General features: G+C 48.9%; 1 protein-coding gene and 1 long non-coding RNA gene across 3 annotated transcripts in view; one reads left to right on the top strand and one right to left on the bottom strand.

The window, feature by feature from the left end:
* KANK4 (KN motif and ankyrin repeat domains 4) overlaps positions 1–12,453 on the top strand; it is a 67,413-nt gene extending 54,960 nt beyond the window's left edge. Inside the window, exons 8-10 of one of the 2 annotated variants that reach the window (XM_084777122.1) lie at positions 138–301; positions 4,817–5,017; positions 10,654–12,453. In XM_084777122.1, coding sequence (XP_084633248.1) covers positions 138–301; positions 4,817–5,017; positions 10,654–10,776 — 488 coding nt within the window. In that variant the 3' untranslated portion in view covers positions 10,777–12,453. The remainder of the gene's footprint in view (positions 1–137; positions 302–4,816; positions 5,018–10,653) is intronic. The other variant, XM_084777123.1, reaches the window with a different exon arrangement.
* LOC311594991 overlaps positions 1–19,544 on the bottom strand; it is a 53,208-nt gene extending 33,664 nt beyond the window's left edge. Inside the window, exon 1 of the long non-coding RNA XR_014778277.1 lies at positions 19,346–19,544. This is a non-coding gene — a long non-coding RNA (uncharacterized lncRNA). The remainder of the gene's footprint in view (positions 1–19,345) is intronic.
* Positions 19,545–23,096: the final 3,552 nt, after the last annotated feature.

Here is a 23,096-nt window from a genome sequence, read left to right as displayed (position 1 = left end):
CGGTTCTAACGGCTGCTAAAAATGTAAGCGGGTGACTCTGCTGTGGAGACACCAGCCCACGGTGTTTTAGCTAGCAAGCCGCACCTGTGGATTGTTGAGGTGCAGGTGCAGTCCGGCTATAACCTGGGCTGCTCCAGCACCCGTTCCCTCCCCTGTAGGTGTCTGCAACGTGGACCTTCAGAACAAAGCTGGCTACACTGCCGTGATGATCACCCCCTTGGCTTCTGCAGAGACGAAAGAAGACATGGCTGTTGTCTGGACGCTCTTGCGAGAAGGGGATGTGAACATCCAGGCAACTCAGGTAGGTGGAGAGCACTCGCTCTCTCTGCTTCTTGACAAACGTCAACCCTCTGCTTTCACTCTGCTGCTAGAGTGAGGGAATTCGGGGAGATCTGTGGAGACTTTTCCGTTCCAGAAATGCTGGGGGCCCCCAAAATGGAACCTACCCAAAGCTCTAACATTTGATCTTTCTTAAAGGCTCTCGGGACCTAGGCAGGTTGGCACAGGGGTCACTAAGCATCTGGTTTGTGCTCCAGGCTGAAAAGGGGGCAAATTCCTCCTGGACAGGACTTCACTGGGTGGCTGCTGCAGTCCGTCACCTCTGTGAGTGACTCACCACACCTTGACCCAGGACACTTAGGAAGCTCAGTACTTTAGAGTTAACATGTCCTCTCTCCATAGCCTTTTTAAAATTTGGTTGTTATTGTTGTGCTTTTGAGACAGGGTTTCTCTGTGTAGCCCTGGCTGTCCTGGAATCCACTCTGTAGACCAGTCTGGCCTTGAACTCAGAGGTCTGCCTCCTAAGTACTAGGATTACAGGCCTGTGCCATCACACCTGGCCATTTTAATATTTTTAAGTGTGTACGTGTGTGTGTGTGTGTGTGTGTGTGTGTGTGTGTGTGTGTGTGTGTGTACCTACCAGGTGTATGCAGGTACCCATGGAGGCCAGAGGTGTCAGACACTCAGGAATTGGATTTACAGGCTATTGTGAGCTGCCCCACATGGGTGCTAGGAACCAAATTCATATCATCTTTTAGAGAGACGCACACTCTTAGTCACTGAGCCATATCTCCAGCTTTCCCCCAAAGCCTTTTTTAAAAACAGAGTCATGAATCTCAATCAGACCAATGGAGAGAGAGTGTGGCTGACAGAGCAGGCAAGAGCTGTCACTAATTACTCACTCCCCGAGGCTATGAGGGTGCCTGCCTCCAAGGCCTCTTCTTACCCAGAGGGTTACTGTAGACTTCTGCTAGGACTGAGCAATATACCTCCCATGCCTCTTTGGTCCTTAAACTAATCAGGTCTTAAACCACTCCTGTCCTTCCTTAACTCCTTATCCCCCAACCAGAATGAGTGATACCTGAAGTAAGGAGGGAGGGAGGGTAAAAGGACACACTCACACACACACACACACACACACACACACACACACACGCACACACACGCGCACACGCGCGCACGCGCACACGCGCGCGCACACACACGCACACGCACACACACGCACGCACACACACACACACACACATACACACACACGCACGCGCACACACACACGCGCACACACACACTCGGTGGGGGTGGGGCGAGGGAGATATGAATATATTTGTAGTACCAGTATCACCTACAAGAGCCACTCTCATTAGACTCTACTTTTTAGATTCTCCCTCCTCCCAATGAGTCCACGCACTAGGTAACAAGCCTTAACACATGAGGACATTTGTCAGCAAGCCACAGCAGTTGTACTAGAGGAGAGAAGCCCTGAATTCGGAGAACGTCAATGTTTTATAACATGCAGTAAGCAAGCCTGACCTGTCATGGGAGACATTGCCTTTTCAAAAGCTGTTTGCTATGTAAACATACTTTAAAAGATCATCTGGGGGTCAGGAGATATGGTTCATTGCTTAAGAGCCCTGGATGCTCTTCCAGATGACCCAGATTCAGTTCCAAGCACCCACATGGATGTTCACAACCATCTGCAACTCCAGTTCCCGGGGATCCGATGCCCTCGACTGTCCTCCTTGGACATAGACATACGTGCAGTCAAACCACTCATACACATCAAATAAGAATAGTAAAAATTCAAAGTACTTCTGTTGCGCTCCACTCAGACAGTAGCCTGAATGACAACAAAGTCACTTTGCACAGCTCACCTAAGAGCTTTCAGGGACTTGGGAGATGGTTCCGTGGAGCCCCACACACACATAAAAAGCTGAGTGTGGCTCACACACACCTGTAACGCCAGGTCTGTGGTGGGCAGAGACAAGAGGGATGCTGAGGCTGCTAGCCAAGGGGTAAGACGGAGGATTATAGAGCACGAATGTCATACACTCTCATGCACAGCTACACACACACACACACACACACACACACACGAGAAGGCGGGACATCACTTGTGACAATCGCATGTTGCTGTTGTCTAGTAACTTCCTGTTCATGACAGCACACAGGTGTTTGTAACTCACTTTCTGGTTTTCAAAGTATCCTCACCCATGTACAATTGCTCTTCCATCAAGACTCCACACAGTGTTTTAATTTTAAATATTACCCTAAAAAGCATGTTCCTTTATTATTATTATTATTATTATTATTATTATTATTATTATTATTACAGTGCTCTGCCTGCATGTACACCTGAAGGCCAGAAGAACGTATCAAATCACATTACAAATGGCTGTAGCCTACCATGTGGTTGCTGGGAATTGAACTCAGAACCTCTGGAAAAGCAGCCAGTGCTCTTAACCTCGGAGCCATCTCTCCAGTCCCTGATTTTTTTTTTTTTAATTGGAAAAGAAGATGCTCGCCATGATGAATGACAGCCCCTCCTCTTTTCAGAGATGTAATGGGTTCTCGGGGTGGGGGGTGTCAGAGTTTCACCCAGGTCACCAAAGGAAAGCTGGGGATCCAAACCTGCAGCTGTTCTCCCTGTGCCCCTGGGACTCTGTGGGAAGGGGCCTGTGCCCAGCAGTAAGGGTATGAACTGGGGTTCTCTGAGGAATACATCTTCACAGGGGCACTGTAGGGCCTGGTGTATTTCCACTTTGGAAGTGACCGATACTGAGCTAAGTTGTATTAATCTTGCCGGAAGGAAGGTGAGGAGGAAGAGCCCCAGAGTCGAGCTGCGGGGCAGACAAGTGGTTGAGAAGAGGACCAGTTAACCTAGTGAGCAAGTGCTACCCCCAGGCTGAGCAACACTCCCAAAGGCAAACATGCCCCTCTGGAGAGGTCTGTCTGGGTTCCAGAGAAATGGGAACTCAGAACACCTAGGAACATGTACACTCACCAGCTGAGCAACTACGACCCCCTGCCTCTAACCACCCCAGTCCTCCCACACAGGAGACTGCAGCGCTGAACTTGAATGTGTCACCCACACCATTGCTGAGTGGCAGAGCCAGGAACTTACTGACTGCCGATCCCTTTTCCTATGGCCAAGGTGACTGGACTCCATCAGCAAAGTGTCGTTGGTGCTTTTTGACATGAAAGGCATTGTTTAGAGCAGAGGTTTTCAACTGGTCAAAGGACCCTTTCACAGAGGTAGCCTAAGACCATCAGAAAACACAGATACTTACGTTACGATTCATAACAGTAGCAAAATTACAGTTGTAAAGTAGCAAAGAAAGTAATGTTATGGGTGGGTGGGGGGGTCACCACAGCATGAGGAGCTGTATTAAAGGGTCGCAGCGTTAGGAAGGCTGAGGACCACTGGTTGAGGACCACAGAGGATCTGGAGGGAGAGAAGGCTGGAGCTTGTCTTATTCATGGGAACCTGGCACCCCAGCGGAGAGACGAGCCTGATCTTCAAACTCAAAAAGATTTGGGAAAATACAGTAAGTCAGAGGGAAGACCAGGCTGGCCTCGAACCCACAGAGATCCTCCTGCCTCTGCCTCCCAAGTACTGGGACTAAAGGTGTGCACCACCACCACCTGGCAGAAGTGTCACTTTTTAATCAGAAAAATTACCACCTCATATTACTGTGTTTATACCCTTTCTCTTACTTGATTCCCATAAGAGCCACATAAGGCACACAGGAAAAATAATTATAAGATCAATGTATAAGCAAAGAAAAACCAAGATGATTCAGAGACAATGGGAACCCGGCATGGTCACACATTACACTGCAGAGACACAGCGTGGGGTGGTTCTCTAGTCTAACCCATTGCTGTGTCCACTGATGGCCAGGGGGAGATGAAAAGATAGCCATGCTGTCACTGACCACAGGTTAGACACTATATGGGGCCTGCAAACAGAGATCTTGTTGAGACAAGAGGGTTGTGGGTATCCTTAAGCAAAACCCAAGAGGCATCGAGCAGACTGAGGCTCTCCAGAGAGAGCAGGCGTGTGCTAAAGCCACAGCCTTCATCTGCTCCTTTGGTCAGCACTAGCCATCACGTACTTGCTGCTAGGCCTTAGGGAGACTGACACAAAAACAACGGTCCCTGGGGGTGGCCCAGTAGCAGGGCACTTCCATAATGTGTGGGGCCCTGAGGAAGGAAGGAAGGAAGGAAGGAAGGAAGGAAGGAAGGAAGGAAGGGAAAGAAATAAAGAACAGTCCCTGCTGTCAACTTCTTAGCCCCTAAGAGTAAAGGGAAATTGCAAAGCAATCAGTAAGTGCTGTGTTGTTGCCCATGCTGGGAAGCCGGGAAAGCTTTGGAAAGGGCATAGGGTTTGACTGGAGTCATGGGAAAGCAAAAGTTAGACAGAAAGAAAAGGATGTGTCTGGTGTCACAAGCAGAGGGAATATGCAATCCATGGCCATTCGCTTGAGAAGTTTCACCAGGCACTCTCCGCTCCAGCCTGTGTCTGTCACTCTTTGTGCAGGGAGGCCAGACAGCACTGATGCTAGGAGTCAGCCACGACCGGGAGGACATGGTCCAAGCATTACTGAGCTGCCAGGCAGATGTCAACCTGCAGGACGATGATGGATCCTCTGCACTTATGCTGGCCTGTCACCAAGGCAACGCCGACCTGGTGCGACTGCTCCTGGCACATCCAGCCTGCAACAGCAGCCTGACTGACAAGGTAAGATTTACAGGCAGTTAACCAGTAGCCATTTAGCATCTGTCCTGAAAAGTGTCTTGTCAGCCACGGGAATTCAAGAAACCATATAGCGGGTCTGGAGAGATGGCTCAGTGGTTAAGAACACTGTCTGTTCTTCCAGGGGTCCTGAGTTCAATTCCCAGCAACCACATGGTGGCTCACAACCATCTATAATGAGATCTAGTATCCTCTTCTGATGTACAGGTGTATATGGAGGCAGAACACTGTGTATGTAATAAATAGATAAATAAATATTAAAAAAAAAAAGAAAGAAACCATATGGCGGTAGCAGTAAAGTCGACCTCATATGGCTGGCGTAGGGTTTAAATGGCATAACGGATGGCAAATGCTCTTAGTCTTGGTGCTGCAAAACTCAGAAGATTAAAACACTGTGCTGGGGAGATGTGCCTAGGCCGGGCTTGGGCCCTGGGCCTCCTCTGGCAATACCAGCATGTGGCTTTGCGGCAGCAGCTTGAATGGGACAGCCCTGTGTCCAGAAGAGACTTTGGGAAGCCAGGCGATGACAGTCTATAGAGAGTGACCCATTCTGCCAAGCAAGCCTGTTTGATGCGGCGCAGTCAGCGATAGTAAACTTCTTTGTAAGAAAAGGGCCTCTGGAAGGAGGAGAAGGTAGCCAACATGTTTGCTGATGTCCAGGATCAAAGCGTGTGAGCTTCAGGACAACCTGTGAGGTTGGTTCCACAGCTGCCGCCATCTTGCAGGAGGAAGCAGAGTCACCCAATGGTCAGGTACATGCCCACGTTGCCCAGATGGTAGAATCCAACTCCATGCTAAGCTCATGCCCATGACCGGAGCTCTGTCTCTCTACTGTCGCACTGACGGAGCCCAGCCTGGCCACTGGATCCCCTACATGTAGTAGAGTGCTTGCCACAGGTCAGCAACCCACCAACAATCGAATGAATGGCCCCTAAACCTTAGGGTTTGGCCACAAGAAAGTGACCACGTTGCTGATCGTTACAGTGGGCCACACGTCCACAGCGCCTGTGAGGCTAATCTTCAACTGCCACTCACCCGTGACCAGCCTAAGACTACAACAAGCAGTTCTTTGAGCAGAGACTGAGTCTGGGGCCCGGCAGTAGTAGCATTAATGTTGGCATCATAGTTTAATGCTATAAACTGGTATCTTTGTACTTGACATCCACAGTTCAGAGGGAGCAAGAGTCTGGAGAGGAAAAAAGCCCATTGCTAAGCGGGGATAGCAGTTCTTCCTGGACACTGTTGGACAGCTCAAGTATGATTGCTAGGACTGATTTTAAACTCAGCATTCACGAGTTTGGATCTGAGTTCAGGGACTATGTGCCTTCTGGTAGGTGAACAGATCACCCTAAGTCTCTGTGTATACATCTGTAAAATGGGTATAATGGCAAGCTACCCAAATGCTTAGTGTTTATAAGGCATCCTGCTGGCGAGGACCACAACACCTACAGCAAAGTCCCAGCGTTTCAACAGGCTTACCAAGTGTGTGTTGGGAGTGAGGACGAGGAAGATCTGAAGTCAGCCAAGCAGGGAGACTGGCCCCCAACTGAGAAGCCAGCTGGCTACTTCCTGTGGTCCTCAGGAGGGGTGACATTGCCATTCAGAGGACGTTTGGCACTGTCTGGAGACATTTGTGTTCGTCACAAGTTAGAAGAGTGCTCCTGGCATGTAGAGCCAGGAAAGTTGATGAACATCTGCAGTGCACAGGATCAGTAAAGAATTATGAATTACCTAGACCAAGCCAGACATGGTGGTGTGCACCTTTAATCCTAGCACTTGGGAGGCAGAGGCAAGTGAACGTCTGAGTTGAAAGGCAACTTGGTCTAAAAGCAAGTCCCAGTACAACCATGGCTACACAGAGAAACCCTGTCTCAAAAAACCTGGTCAAGGGTTGAGGGGAGGGAGAGCCAGGGCGACACCAAGGAGCAGGCTACTGCAGAGCAGGGCCTGGCAGGCAGCCCTCAGTGCTGGAGGAAAGGGAAGGCCAGCCCATGTGACCTTAGCTGGGGCTTGTAGGAGTCACCCAGGGCCTAATCGCACAGCAGCCTCTCAGATCAGGCCTCACTGAGGATCTTCACTCCAACTTCTTCAGGGCAAGGGAGAGCACAGGGTCTCCAGCAGACGAGTGAGAACTGCTGATGAGATCCACCAAGCACCAAGGACCCAGTGCCAGCTCACATCATAACACTGTCATCCTAGCCGTCCCCTGTCTTTGCAGTCTCAGGTGTCCACAGATCTCCCGGAAATTCACTTGGGACAGAGAATCATGCTCTGGAATGTTTTTGTGTCTCATCAACAAAGTTTGATAAAAGTACAGAGAACTGCAGGCATTTTCCCTAGGCTTAGGAGTCAAGTGGGGGGGTGGGGGACTACTATGCTTTTTCTGGGGCCCCCTCAGCGTGACAAGGAGCGGCAGTGAGGCCTGAGCACCAGATGCCAGCTTCTCACCGGGAAGGGCTTATTTGGAGGCTGTTTCAGAACATCCATCAGATGGGAACACTTCTGAGACAGATTGTGCTTTGATCACCTTTACCTGATATGCAGTGGGTTCGTGACGAGTCCTTGTCATATTGAAAGACCCTGCAGCATGCGCACGCGCACACACACACACACACACACAGACGCTGGCTGTGCAAACCCTCCACTCTAGCTCACAGTCAAGTGCGTGCCCAGCCTGCAGTGCTGTGGAGCATGGCTCACCAGACCTAGCTAACGCGAGAGCCTCCTTCTGTCCTTCCTTCCCCAGACTCTGGGGGGAGGCATTTACACGCACGGGACACTCTTCCTTCCTAGGTGCTCTCTTTCTCCCCACCCCCCATCCTCCTGTGCGCAGCTTAGAAGCCTACAGACGGAGGCCACCATCTCCAGATGGAGCCTGTCAGGAAACGCATAGCCTCTGGGACTGGCCCTGTGGCGCTTTCCCATGGTAACAGTCACCGCACTCCCTGTTTACAAAAAGCCCTGGATGGCAAAGGCCAGCTTGGAACACATGGTGAGGACAGCCATCCTTCCCCCCCACCCCTCCCCTGAGACAATGCAGGGCTTCCTGCTGAACAACCCCGCTCTGCTAACAGTACGTGAGGCCTGCACTGGCCTCGCTCCAGGCCTGCTCAGTCAAGAAAAGACTCCTTAGCATCATTTGGCTCCTTTACCAACTTGAACCACACACCCCTGCCTGCGCAGTCCAGCTCTCAAAAATGCTTAGGGCTGAGCAAGGCCGGGAGCCCACCTGTGCCAGGACCAGGCCGACTGAGCTCTTACACTTACAGAAACCAGAACTGACCCAGTGATCTCAAAGACTCCAGCCTAAAAAGAAAAGCACAGGTGGCGCGGCAGATGAAAGGCTAGCCTGGGATACATTAAAGGCTAGCCTGGGATACATTTGACCAAGTCACCCTTTCAAACAAAAGCAAGAGGTGGAGAGATGGCTCCGAGGCTCTAGGAAAGGATCTGGGTTCAGCTGCTAATTCCCACATCATGTGGCTCACAGTGCCTCTAGCTCTAGGGGCTCCAACTCTGTGAACACCTAACTCACACACACACACTCACACACAGACACTTTTTAAAAAGTCTTAAAAATGACAAAAAAGCAAAAAGGAGGTGGAGGACGTAGCTTGGCAGTAGAGAACTGGCCTGGAATTGTCGGAGGCCAGCCTGTTTGAGCCTCAGCACCACACAAAACTGGGCCACAGTGCCATACAGGCCTGTAGCCTCAGCATTCTACAGGTGGAAGCAGGGAGATCAGGCATCCAGGGCCATCCTTGACCTCAACTGATTCCTGGCCAATCTGAGACCTTGCCTCAAAACAACAGTGTACTCCTCCCTTGGAGCCCCTCCCAACCTCAGGTCCTCTCTCTGCTGTGGAACTAGGAATGCTTGTAGAACTTCGGTGGCACTTGGGTTCCATCCGCTGCAAAGGACTTGACATGTTGACATGTCCCACCTGCTCCTCTGAAAGATGTGCCGTATTTCAGGAAGTTAATTCTACATCTATACAGTCACAGTGAGAGCAAAATGTACAGTAAGCAACATAGACAGCCTCAGACTGGCTTTTACTTCCAAGTCAGTCATCAAAAGAAGTGCGGTTTCTTTTTTTTTTTTTTTTCTTTTTTTTTCGAGACAAGGTTTCTCTGTGTAGCCTTGGCCATCCTGGACTCACTTTGTAGACCAGGCTGGCCTCGAACTCACAGCGATCCACCTGCCTCTGCCTCCCGAGTGCTGGGATTAAAGGCGTGCGCCACCACGCCCGGCTAAGAAGTGCAGTTTCAAGCCGGGCGTGGTGGTGGCGGTGGCGGTGGCAGCGGCAGCGCACACCTTTAGTCCCAGCACTCGGGAGGCAGAGGCAGGTGGATTGCTGTGAGTTCGAGGCCAGCCTGCTCTACAAAGTGAGTCCAGGACAGCCAAGGCAACACAGAGAAACCCTGTCTTGAAAAACCAAGAAGAAGAGGAGGGGGAGGAGGAAGAGGAGGAAGTGTAGTTTCAAAGCCATTTAGCTTTCCTGAGAGACTGGCTGTCCCCTCGGAGCGCACCCTCTGACACGCAGGCTTTCCCTCCATCCCTGTGCAGCCAGCAGCCCTGCCTAAGGAGGTCCAGCTTCTTTAGATTGCAGGACTCAAGCTCTTGGCATAGTGGGCTGTGCAGTGGAGGGAGCGTTGCAGTGACTTCAGCCTGGGAATTATCCACCAGCTCAGCTGGCAAAGAACTTGCTATGTAAACATGAAGACCTGAGTTCAATCCCCCAGAACCCACAGCTGTAAAAGCATCCAGGCTTATAGCACATGCTTGTCACGGGCCTGCTAGCCTTGCCCACTTGGAAAGTTCCAGACCCTGTCTCAAAATGAACAAGGTAGACAGGACCTGAAGAACAACACCTTGTGCTGAACTTGCTGACACGTGTGCGCCGCGCGCGCAACACACACACACAGTGAAAAAATGCTTTGCCAATGAGCTTACGATTGTGTACTCATAGAAACAAGCTTCCAATATGTTGCAAATTTCTAGTATAAGAAGACACCTACATTATAAAGACTAACAATGGGGAAAACATCTAGTACACCACTGTAAGTTATAATAAAAGGAGGTTCAAGGTAGATTCGGGCCCCAAGTCCTCTACTTTAAAACCAACAATAAAGCTGAGTGGTGGCGACGCACACTTTAATCCCAGCTCTCCGGAGGCAGAGGCAGGCGGATCTTTATGAGTTTGAGGCCAGCCTGGTCTACAAAGCAAGTTCAGGACAGCCAAGGCTACACAGAGAAATCCTTTCTTGAAAAACAAAACCAAGCAAACAAACAAAAAAACAAAACCAACCAAAACAAAAACCCAACAATAGATTTGCCCAGGAGCAGTAATAACGGAAACACAACAAAATGCTAATGTTCACTTAGATCTCTGTTCTAGGATAGGAAGTGTTATTTTCTTTCCTGTTAAGTGTTGAAGGTCTGGCAGCTCCTTCTCTGTTCCCACTGGCACAGGCTCCCCAGGACTGAGGGCTGCTCCCAGGCCATTTGAGTCACATCTTCCTCTGGTCGGTCTGACGTTTCTAACATGCTTCTCAACATGGACCCTACACTTCTCACAGGGTTGAGAGGCAGATGATTTTTCCTTTCTTTCTTCCCTTCAGGCTGGCCGAACAGCTTTGTCCATCGCTCTGAATTCACCTGCCCACGTGGAAGTCGCAGAGCTTCTACAGGCCCACTTGGAGCAGGGCAGGGCCCGGGGCCTGTGGGAGCTGAAGAAGAACTAGCAGCCAGGAGGAAAGGGTTCTTTTTCTGGACTGTCCCCCACACTCCCCACTGCCTTTAGAGGAAGCTGGGGCACAGCTAGAGGACCACCATTCAGGAGGAGAAGCTATGTCAAATGTGCCCAATACATTCCCGCCATGTAATTCTGCTCATCAAGATGCTTAGTAGCTTTTTGCCTCAGGCCCAGCCCCTCCCCCACCCCAACTACATGGCCTTCAAAGCAGGGTGTGAGGTGCCGAGTGCAGGCTGCAGCGGGGTTGTCCAGAAATTCAAGACATCTTCAGCCTTGAATTCCTCTCAACTCTTGTCTTTGCAGCCCTGTGTAGCAAGCAGGTGGGTTAAGGCACAGTAGAAAAGCAATACTTTTTACATGGGACTTTAAAGTGCACTGCCTTTTTGTTTTTAATCAAGTATGTATACAAATATGTCTTACTGAATATGCATGTCTAGAGAGAATGGGAGAGGAAATCTAAATTCAGGCACGCTGGGACACTTCTGAGCACTCGGGGCCTGCAATTTCCCTTTCGGAAGTAAGCAGAAAATCTGATCAAACAGTTAATACTAGGTGCATGTTGGCAAAGTCCAGTTATTTCAGCTGTTCCCACACGATGAAAGAAGCAAGCCAGGCATGGTGGCTCATGCCATTTATCCCAACAATTGGGAGGCAGAGGCTGACAGATCTCTGTGAGTTCAAGACCAGCCTGCTCTACAAAGTGTGTCCGGGACAGCCAAGGCTACACAGAGAAACCCTGTCTCAAAAAACAAAACAAACAAACGTCCCCAGCTTCTTGCTGGGAATGGGTCATTGGAGAAATCAGCATTGCTGGAAGCACACGGCCCTGTGAGCAGGGACCCACTCTTGAGAACTTCCTGGTTCCTGGCTGCACAGAAGTCCAGCCTGGGCTGCTACCAGGGCAGAGCTTTCTGGACTGACATCGCTTAGCTTCCATGTCCCCTGGGCTACGAAAGGCTCATAGTCATTGCTCTGAAAGTTTCATGCAAAAAAAAAAAATTTATACACACACACACACGCACACACACACACACACATCCACATATGTTTCCTTTATATAAAAGGAAGAGTGTTAAAACTGATGATATGTAAATGCAAAGACAAGGGTTCTCATTTAGAGACTGTTTATTTGCTTGGTACCCCTTGGGTGAGTCACAAAGCCTTTGTGGGTGACAACTTCATCATCCCCAGAATAGAAGTGATCATACAACTGCTTCTGCGAGTCTTCATAAGAAATAGCTTGCGAAGGTTTTGGAATCCCAGTGATAACCCAGAAAGACTGTCTTCAGAAACTGCAGCAGACATCTTCCCACAGTGTGATTTGTGAGAGATGTCCCCAAATCCCTTGTGCAGATGCCTTCTCAGACATGAGAATAATGATGCAACAGATGAGCTTTAAAAAAAAATGCTTTGAGAAGATTTATTTCTATGTCAAAATACAATGTAGCAGCAAGCACATACGTTAATAAATGTTAGCTTCACGCTTTGCAAAGGTTAATGTGTCTCCAGCCCCTGGGGATCTTGTTATGCAGTGGGTCTGAGCGAGGCCTGAGTTTGTGTGTCTAACTGGGCCCAGAGGATGCTGATGTGATCAGGCCACAACCATGTTTTAAGTAACACAGCTCCGACCATCCTTATTGTTTATAAATTGAAATGTTGCTTCTCAGTCTGTCTGAAAAAAAAAAATCTCTTTGCTCCTGCTTCTTGGGAATTTGCAATGCAGGCCATATGGGCTAATTTCTTTTTGTTACAACAGAACACCCAAGGAAGGATGCGTCTGAAGAAAAAGGGAGTATGTACTAGCCCACAGTTTTGGAATCGCATCTGTGTGGTTCCGGGTCTGGGGAGGCCTGGGACAGACGGCAGGAGCCTGTGTAGAGGAGGAAGGGATCACAGCCGGATTTAGGAAGAGCAGGGGGGGGTGAAGTCCAGGTTTTGTTGTTGTTTTGGTTTTTCAAGACAGGGTTTCTCTGTGTAGCCTTGGCTGTCCTGGACTCCCTTCATAGACCAGGCTGGCCTCAGAACTCACAGCGATCCTCCTGCCTCTGCCTCTCTGAGTGCTGGGAATCAGAGGCATGCGCCACCATGCCCCGTTCAAGTCCAATTTTTGAACAGTGATCTTGTGACAGCTGCCCTGGGTCCCAGGAGGGATACCATACCATTGACAGCATGCCCCTAGGTGACTCAAGGGCCCCACCCCTTAAAGCTTCAGACTTCTCAGTGCAAGGGTAGGTAGGGGTGGGGTGCTGTAGAGACTGCCACATCTGGGGTGGGTCAGAGAAACCTCATGGAAGAGGCTTTGAGCTGAACGTATTACGTCAGCCAGGACGTCCTAGAGAGCGCGGTGAGACTGAAATGATCATGGCCCCACAGAGATAGGATTTCAGATGACTTCAGCTTCGGTTCCTGGGAGAGGGGAAGGACATATGGTCCTGTTTACTGTATTTTTATATTAGAGATTTGGACTTGCGCCTAAACTTGAGAGGGCTGTCACACAGACTATGTTAAAAATCCAAACTGCTTTCAGGGAAAACACACATGTGTGCTAAGCTCTACTCTTAAAACCCCACTGCTGGGGGCTCCAGTAGGAAAAGGTGCTTGCTGCCAAGCCTGACGACCTGAGTTTGACTTCAGGCCCCACATGGTGGAAGACCAGAACCAATTTCAGGCAAGTTTTCTGTCCACTGACTGGTAGGTTGTCCTCTAGGCAAGCTATCCTCCACAGGAACACTGCGCACACTGAATGAACGAATAAATAAATGCAATTTTAAAATAGTTCTAATCCCACTGCTCAGCTGAAAATAGAGCTGAGGGATGGAACACTTGTGTGTTTGAGGCTCTTGGGATTATGTGCAAAGTGATGTGCACAGACTTAGGACAAAGGGAAGCGACCTGTACCTCCCTTTTCCCCACTAGCTGGGATGCTGCAGCCATCCAGCTTGATCCATAAAGACAAAGCTAATGCTCCCAAAAACAAAGCAGGAGACAGAAGGAGACGGGGGTCCTATTACAGCTGCTCTGGGCTGCTTATTCCTCATTTAACAAAATCTAAAAGTGTTCTCACTTGTGTGAACCACTGTCAGGGACATCTCTTGCAACAGACAACATCCCTGAAACCTCAAGACAGTCCAAGGGCATCAGGATAAGCCGTTCTGATGCCAGGTGTGACTGATGCCAGGTGTGACGGCACATGCTCTTATTCCCAGCACTCAGGAGGCGAGGCAGGAAGATCTCTGAATTTGAGGCCACCCTGGTCTGCAGAGTAAGTTCCTGGACAGCCAAGGCTACACAGAGAAACCCTGTCACAGAGAGACAGATGGGGGGGGGGGGAGTGAGGGAAGAGAGGAAAGGGAGGGGGAAAAAGAAAGGGAAGAAGGAAGGAAGGAAGGGGCGAGAGAAGGGGAGAAAAGAAAGAAAAACCAGTAAGTTTGACTTCCAACTCTTGCTTTATAAACAAAACCCCAAATGTTTGATTTTACCAGTAAAGACTCAGGAGCCAGATGCTGGGGTGAAAACTTTCTGGCTGAGAGAGGCAGAGGAAGCGCCCAGCTGACCTTCCTACTCAGCTGCCATCTCAGAAGGAAAAAAATGCCTGTCTCCTTCTCCACGCTGTCTTTAAAAACCCTTCAAACGGAATGTCCCTTTTTTCTACTTCCTGTGTGTCTTTCTTTCTTTCTTTCTTTCTTTCTTTCTTTCTTTTTTTTTTTTTTGGTTTTTCGAGACAGAGTTTCTCTGTGTAGCCTTGGCTCTCCTGGACTTGCTTTGTAGACCAGGCTGGCCTCGAACTCACAGAGATCCACCTGCCTCTGCCTCCCAAGTGCTGGTATTAAAGGTGTGCGCCACCACGCCTGGCCTATGTGTCTCTCTATCCATCCTCCAGACTTTTTCTCACTCTGTTTTCTTCCTATGTTCACTCCCTGTCAACTGGCTGCTTGCTCCACCTGTTGACTTCGGGTTGACTTTATTTAGCTCTTGTTTACAGAAAGCTCTCGGATTAAAGGTGTTTGCTAGGGCTGCGCCACACCACAAGAAGCACAATCTCAGAGTGCACAATGTGATCAAATATCCTAAAACATGGATCACACAGCCTAGTAAACTTCAGGCCCAGGACTACAAACCAGCCAGTCAGGCTAGTTTTTTGTCAGTCTGACACAAACTATAGTCATATGAAAACAGGAGACCCCAGTTCAGAAAATCCCTCCATAAGATGAGGCTGCCGGGCATTTTCTTAATTAGTGATTAGTGGGGAATGTTCCGGTCCACTGTGTGTGGTTTGCCCCATGAGCTGGTGGTCCTAGCTTCTATAAGGAAGAAAGCTGAACAAACCATGAAGAATGAGCCAGTAAGCATCACCCACCCATGGCATCTGCATTAGTTCCTGCCTCCGGCCGGGATCTTGCCCTGTTTGAGATCCTCCCCTGGCTTTCCTCAATGAGACTATGATGTGAAAGTGTAAGCCAAATAAACTTTCTCTTTCCCAACTTGCTTTTGGTTGTGATGTTTCTTCATAGTAATAGTAACCCTAAGATAGGCTCTATGAAAAAATTCCACTACCACACCCCCTATATCTTTTCTTGCCCCCTATTAATACCCCAGGCTAGGGAAAGGGTACCTGGCTGCAGAAGATAGACATTGCTTAAAGCACAAAGCTGCTTTGGGGGCTGAAGGTTAAAGCAGTGTCTGACCTGCAAGTCTGTCAGGGCCACCTCTCAGGGGACAGTTGAGGACTGAAGAGATGACTCAGTGGTTAAGAAGACTCACTGTTCCTCCAGAGGACCTGGGCTCAATTCCCAGCACCCACATGTCAGCTTACAAATGTCTGTAATTCCAACATCTGACACCTTCATACGAACATACATTTGTGGGTAAGGTTGAAGTCTGACTTCTTTGGATAGCCATTTTGTGCTTGATCTTGAAGGAACCAGCCCCCTTAAGGACCCCCATTAAGGCCAAAGTCTGGAAAAATGTAAAAGTCAGCCTACTCAGTCCTCCCTTAAAGACCCCCATTAAGGCCAAAGCATGTAAAATTCTAGAGGGTCCAGCTTGAACCAAGGGCAGACAGATATCAGATCACTGTATGTGTGTGGCAGGGACAGGAAAAACCTTGAAGAGTCCAACTTGACTCAAGGTCTCAGTCTGTGCTCAGACTCAAGGACAGCCAGCTGTGTTTAAAATTTCCACTACCCCTCCCCAACTAAAAAAGTTCCTAAACACTCCCTGTGGCTGCTTCAACCAATCTTTCCCATAGGTCAGCTTGCTCCTCCACGCACTATCCAACCACCAAACGCCAAGACTTGCAACTCCCTGCTTGCAGCTTTTCTGCCCAAATGCCAACCAATCACATACTGTAAAACTCATTTCTTTGTCTAAAACTTATAAAAGGCCTGTGCCTCTGTTTCTCGGGGTCTGCAGCTTGAAAGAGCTGGACAGACCCCAGCGCGATGGCTCAATAAATTCCTATTCCTATGCACTTATATCGACAATGGACTCCGTCTCTTAGTGGGGACTCTGGGAATACACTAGAGATCTCTCTAGAGGTCTCAGTCTTACAATCTGTGAAGGTGGACTCCCATTTCTCAGCAGGATTCTCACTCCACCTGACCTGGTAACCCCAGATTTTGTAAGGGGTGTCACATAGTACTAAAAGAAAAAAAAATACACACACACACACACATATATATATACACACACACAGGCCCGATCCTTTCCCGATAAGGAACTTTAACAAGCACAGGGTATTTCCAGAAGTACCCCGCCCCATGCTGAGATCCTAGCTTCCAGCAAATGGCCCTTAACTGTACCGAGGAGTCATCCCCTCACAGCAGGATAATTAAGTACTGTTTTCTCCTTCTTGTGATAGGCCCCCATGTTACTGAGGCATTGTATCTCTGTATGCACCCTTAGCCCTAGCAAACCAGACACATTCAAAACTTGTGCTCATGCCTGGGATCATGCTCTCTTGCTCGCCATCCCTCCTCCACCACCGTCTGAGACTCCATTTAATCCTGGGGTAACCGCCTCTAAACACCCGGCGGTCAAGCAGCAATGGCAGAACCGCCTCTGCAGCCCCTGGGGCCTGCTCAACCACTGCTGATAGCTCGGTGCTGCCCCCTAGTGAAGCACTGAAGGGCCTGCATCTCATCCTGCCTGCCCGCGGGGTTTGGAACATTGACCTACTTCCGCTGCTGTGGCGCAAAAACAAGGAGCCAGGACACTTGTGGAGCTCCCGAGTCTCCGCTGCCTTTTGAGACTCGCAGTATCTTTCTAAAAAGAGCTACTGTAACACCCAGTGTGGAAACTCATGTTCCACTTCCTCCAGAGAGGCTGGGAACCTGGCTTTGTTCCCAGGCTGCAAGCTTCACCCCGGAGCACTTTAAATCTGCCCCTGAGCAAGAAACGGGACCTTGGGACCTTTGATCTTGAGGTCTGTCCCTTCTTGCCAGGAGGAAAGCAACACCTGGACTGACCTGCCGGAAGTGGGACCCAGGCCGGACACTGGACAAACAACGGCATACATTCAGGCAAAACATCAATGCATATAAAATAAAATAAAAAAATACATTTTTTAAAAAGTGTGACAGTTGTGATGTCAAATGCCTGTTTCAGCATTTCTTGGAAGAAAGGAGCCTCTGTTGAGGGCACAGACGTCTGAACCTTGCATTGCCTCAATGGCTGGAAGAAGGAAGTCTTTCCTGGGACCCTAATTTGGGGTTGAGTCCCCAGAATGGTGTCCTGGACACCAATACAGCCTTCCCACAGAAGATGTGGGGTTTTCTGAAGCTCCACAGAAAATTTCTTGGGTGTATATATATATATATAGATTATGTTTTTCTTTTCTTTTCCCTCTTATTAAGTGGCCCTAGCTTGTTTCAAACTCACAGCAATCCTCCTGGCTCTACCTCTCAGGTGCTGGAACTATAGACACGCCCCCATCACATCCAGACAGGTCCTTGGGCATCTTGAAGGGCATGACCTCCCTCACTGACTACCACAGAGGTGGCAACCGAATCTTCTAGTCTAATGTCCACACAGGTCACCGGGAAGTCTTGTTAAAGCACAGGCCCTTGTTCTTGAGTCTGGGTTGGGTCTGGGATTCTGTGTCCTGTCAAGTTCCCAGTGCTGCTGGGGAGTAACCCACGGCGGAAAGCGAGGGACCAGACACCCACTCTGGGAAGTCCTCTTGGAAGAGGTAGAGGGGGAAGAAGGGGGCAGGAAACTTCGCTGTATTCTATTTGAGACCTCATTATTTTTTTCTGTAATTGTATGCAGATGCCATTTACTTTAGAAAAACCAGTTGAAGGCCGGGTGTGGTGGCGCATGCCTTTAATCCCAGCACTTGGGAGGCAGAGGCAGACGGATCTCTGTGAGTTCGAGGCTAGCCTGGTCTACAAAGTGAGTCCAGGACAGCCAAGGCTAACACAGAGAAACCCTGTCTCGAAAAACCATAAAATAAAGATAAAAAAATAAAGAAAGAAAAATCAGTCGAGGGGGTACAAGGATAGTTTCACTTAGCCAAAGTTGGCCTGGAACTCACTAAGTAGCCAAGGGTGACCTGGAACTCACTAAGTAGCCAAAGTTGGCCTGGAACTCACTAAGTAGCCGAGGGTGACTGGAACTCCTGATTCTCCTGTCTCTGCTCCCCAAGTGCTGTGATTTCAGAGGTGGGCCACTGAACCAGCTCTGGAAACTACAGATGTTGAAAACACTAATTCTAGAATCAAGTTTAAACTTTGAACTCTACCACCAATGACCGACAGTGTCTGCCACACCTGTTTCCCTAGCGACTGGCTCTTTCTGACAGAGTTTTCTCCCAAGGACCCAGGCCATCTACCTGCCCCACAGCCTCGCTTCTTCCCTAGATTGTAGTGGCTTCATTTTTAAAAAAAGAAAGAAAGAAAAGAAATTTTTGTTCTTTGTTGGTTTGGTTTGGCTTTTTGAGATAGGCTCTCACTCTATAGCCAGCCCATGCTGGTCTAGCCTTGCCTCCATCATGACCCAAAAGAGACAGTCAAGATCAAATGAATTTCTCTTATCTCCCAGACCCCTCTATAGTCCACACAAGTATTTGCTGGTCACATTTGATGACCCTGGCAACCTTTTTTCATGCCCCTCCTAGGCTGTGTCATCGGGAAGCAGGAAGCCTCCCCTGCAGCCCACAGTGACTATCCCACTGCAGGGCACACATAGCAGGCTTAGCAAGATTGAATATTGATATACCAGGAAAGGTCACTACCCATGCCAGGAAGCATAGGGCCACTAGCTGCAAAAGACATGCTCTCATTTCTAATCAAGAAGAAACTACCTCCCTGGGATGATTTGCCTAAAAACTGTTTATTGTTTTTAAATTGCATGTATTATCTGTAGGCCCAGCTAGCAATCAGTTAAGACACAGACACTTGTTATATTTTAAAATAGCCGTAGTTAACCTGGGGCAGGGCACATATCAATCCTCTAAACTACCTCCCATAGTGGGGCAGGCTTGGGATCCCTGCCTCAATCCCATGCCATCTGCTTCTAATAACGTCTATCAAGTTACCTCCCACCATAATCCCAAATACTTGCTAATGTTCTTCATCTGGGCTGGATTCTCCATCCACGCTGGCCATGTGCTTCTCCAGCTAACCCATGGCGGCCTCCTCTCTTCCCTTCAGGTCTCTCTCCTTTCTCCTTGTGGCCATCTTTCTTCTTCCCAGAATTCCTCTCTCTCCCAGCCCCACCTATCTCCTTTGCCCTGCCCAGGTGGGATGGCTTTTTATTAAGCAAAAAGTGGGTCACAGAGACAGCAAGCAGTAATTAGCATCAAAATACATCAGACCATCCCCCAACACTGTTTCGAGTGGGCAGAGTTGGTGGGAAGTTTAAGGACTAAAACCTGTAGAGTCTGCAAGGGCATTTGCATTGCAAAGCTTAGCTTTTGCTTTCCAAGAAGGGTCTCACTCTGAAGTGCAGCCTAGCCACAAACTCCTGCTCTGTACTGGGACTACAGCCCTGTGCCACCCACCATGCCCAGCTGCAGAGCCATGATCTTCACAAGCAGAACACACTTTTATGACCTAAGAGAGACCCTGTTTACAGGAAACCTGCAACAATACAGATACAAAGCAAAAGGGCTCTGGGTCGGCTTCCCACACACCTGGCTACCTCTGACAAAATCTATTACTCAGAAGAAGGCACAGGCTGATATTTTCCACTTAATGTGCCCTAGCCAGTCAGCTAAAGAGAAACTGAACCTCCCAGCAACCAAACAGTTCTCTAGAAATGTGGGAATGGGACTGGAGAGATGGCTCAGAGGTTAAGAGCCCTGGCTGGCTCTTCCAAATGGTCCTAGAGTTCAATTCCCAGCAACCACATGATGGCTCACAACCATCTATAATGAAATCTCCTTCCCTCTTCCAGCATGCAGGTGTTAAATAAATAAAACTTTTTAAAAAAAATGTGTGAACGGAGCAAATGCGTTACCTGCCTGCAGGAAGAGGGCTGAAGACCGTAATCTAACCAGGGAGATTTTAACGCACAGAGCTACATGTGTGCGCTCAAGCCCAGCAAAAAAGCCAGGAAGATTGTTTTATTCCTGGCTGGAGTCTGAACCCCGGGCGGGGCCTGGAGAGATGCTCAGCAACTAAGAGCACTGCAGCTTCAGTCCCTGGGATCCTGGGCACTCTTCTGGTTTTCTTGGGCACCAGACACTCCACTCACATGGTACACACACACACACACACACACACACACACACACACACACACACACACACACACAGAGATTTTGTTTTTGTTTGAGACTTGGTTTCTCTAAATAATCCTGGCTGTTCTGGAACTTACTCTGTAGACCAGAGTGGCCTCAGACTACCTGCCTGTGCCTCCTGAGATCTGGGATTACAGGCATGAGCCTCCACAGCCAGCAATTTAAATCTTAAAATTAAAAGAAGAAGAAGAAGAAGAAGAAGAAGAAGAAGAAGAAGAAGAAGAAGAAGAAGAAACTGAAATTTCAGCTACCATTAACCCTTAAGATCAAAGTCTCAAATGGGGAAATTGAGGAAGGATAGAAAAAGTGAGAAAACTAAGAGACATATTCTTTTTTAAAATAATTATTTAATATGCATTGGTGTTTTTGCCTGTTTCACACATGTGTGAAGACATCAGACCTAGGAGTTACAGGCATTTACGAGCTGCCATGTGGGTGCTGGGGAATTGAACCCTGGTCCTCTAGAAGAGCAGTCAGTGCTCTTACCTGCCAAGCCATGTCTCTGCCCCCTGCCCGCCCCCCCCCCCCCCCCCGCTTGTATTTCTTGTTAGCTGAGAGTCAAGTATTTTGACAAAGAGGCGGGAATACAGAGGTGGTGGTTGGTGTCACAGGCTAGGGGTGAGCACTGGACAGCAGGAGCCCGCCGCTGAGCAGCTGGCCTAGGGACTGAGCAAGGCGACCACTCTATCAGCTACAGGACCCTAGCCCAGAAGAGCAGCCAGGAACTGGGTGAAGATGGTGACCTATACAAGGACAAGGAGGTCCTACAGGGCCCAGTGGCTGTCTCTGCAGACCCCAATGTTCCCGACATCATAGCGACCTGACTGACCTTTGTGCAGCAGGGCATGGGTGATCTGAAGAGCTTAGAGAAACAGTCATTTGTATTGAAAAAAAATAAGGTTGGAGCACAGGTGAACAGAGAGATGGTGTCAGGCATGACACACACCCAGCATACACACAGGACCAGCAGTAAGACCAACAGGAATGACTACATGGTCCATAGCTATGGCCTCTGGGCTGAGGAATATGAGTTCCTGACACCCACGGGGAGGCCCCCCAAGGCATGCTTGCTTTGGGAAACCATAGCATTACATTCCAAATCTCAGATGGCACCAAGACTGAGCACCTGTGCTTGGAATGGAACCTTGCCATTCGAAAGGAAAGGAAGGTCCAGCAGCTAGGGCAGGGTCAAATTGCCCAAACTCAATGCCTCTATCCTGGTCTAGGAGGCAGGATGGGGCGGGTGGGGCTAATTTCTCTGCCTTCTTTTAGAATTTGGTTTACTTTCCTCTTCTACAAAGAGCATATATATATATATATATATATATAATTTTATTTGCATTGGTGTTTTGCCTGCATGTATGTCTGTGAGGGATGTCAGGAACTGAGACTCTGGAACTGGAGTTACAGTTGTGAGCTGCCATGTGCATACCAGGTATTGAACTCAGGACCTCTGGAAGAGTAGAGAGTGGTCTTAATCCACTGAGCCATCTCTCTAGGCCCTACAAAGAGCCTTTTAATATTGTAGTCCTATTCAAACAGCAAGATTTCTAGTGAGGGGCAAACAGCCAACCAACCTCACTTCCACTATGTGTGTAACCTTCTGCAGGCAATTGTGGGACTAAGGACGCCAAAGGGGGCTGGCAACCCAATGTGGCCAGGAGTAAACTGGCTCCTCATTCTTTCAGGACTCCCCAGTGATGATCTTGGGGTTGGTTGTGTTTCTCACTTCCAAAATCAGATCACATAAGCCCATCCGATAGGCTAAAACCGCAATCTTATGAGCATTTATGATTGCTCTGGTGCTGGAATCGTACCCAGGGTCTCAACTGTTAAGTAGGTACTCTACCACGAACACATATAACAGCCAGTATATGTTTTTCTTTTTGGTTGGGACAGGGTTTGTTTTAAGCCTGGCTCTCCTGGAACTCACTCTGTAGACGAAGCTGGCCTCGAACTCAGATATGCCTGCCCCTGCCCCTCAAGTGCTGGGATTAAAGGCATGCGCCACTACCATCCATCCTCTGCTTTTTTGTTTGTCTTTGAGACAGGGTTTCTCTGTGTAAGAGGCATGGCTGTCCCAGACTCTTTGTAGACCAGACTGTCCTGGAACTCATAGATCAACCTGCCTCTGCCTCCTGGAGTGCTGGGATTAAAGGCGTGTGCCACCATACCTGGTCTATTTGTCTCTTTTAAACGCAGGTATTGTAATTAAACTATAGGTCTCCTTAATTTACCCAACACCAAGATTAGTAGGGAGGCCTGTCCGAATTATTAAACCTGGTGCCTGGCCTGCAGTGGCGCCAATACTGGTAAAACGCTCAAGATGATACAACTGAAGGTTATATCTTTCCTTCAACCTGCATGAAATTGCTTTTTCGCCTCATGGACAAAACAAAGACTCACATTGGAGCATCTTTCCTGCACTGCTTTACTGTTGTGGAGGATGAGATCTGCCCGTAGACCATTATTACTGGCTTTGACCACCCTGTCAACCTCCCATACAGTTGGGATTCACAAGCTAACATGCCTAGTTCACATCTAAAGCTTGAAGCCCTTGGACATCCT

Source organism: Acomys minous (assembly GCF_964271855.1).
Source record: "Acomys minous genome assembly, chromosome: 1".
Classification (NCBI taxonomy): domain Eukaryota; kingdom Metazoa; phylum Chordata; class Mammalia; order Rodentia; family Muridae; genus Acomys; species Acomys minous.
The sequence above is the reverse complement of the archived record's forward strand: the minus strand, read 5'-3'. Positions and strand labels throughout refer to the sequence as shown.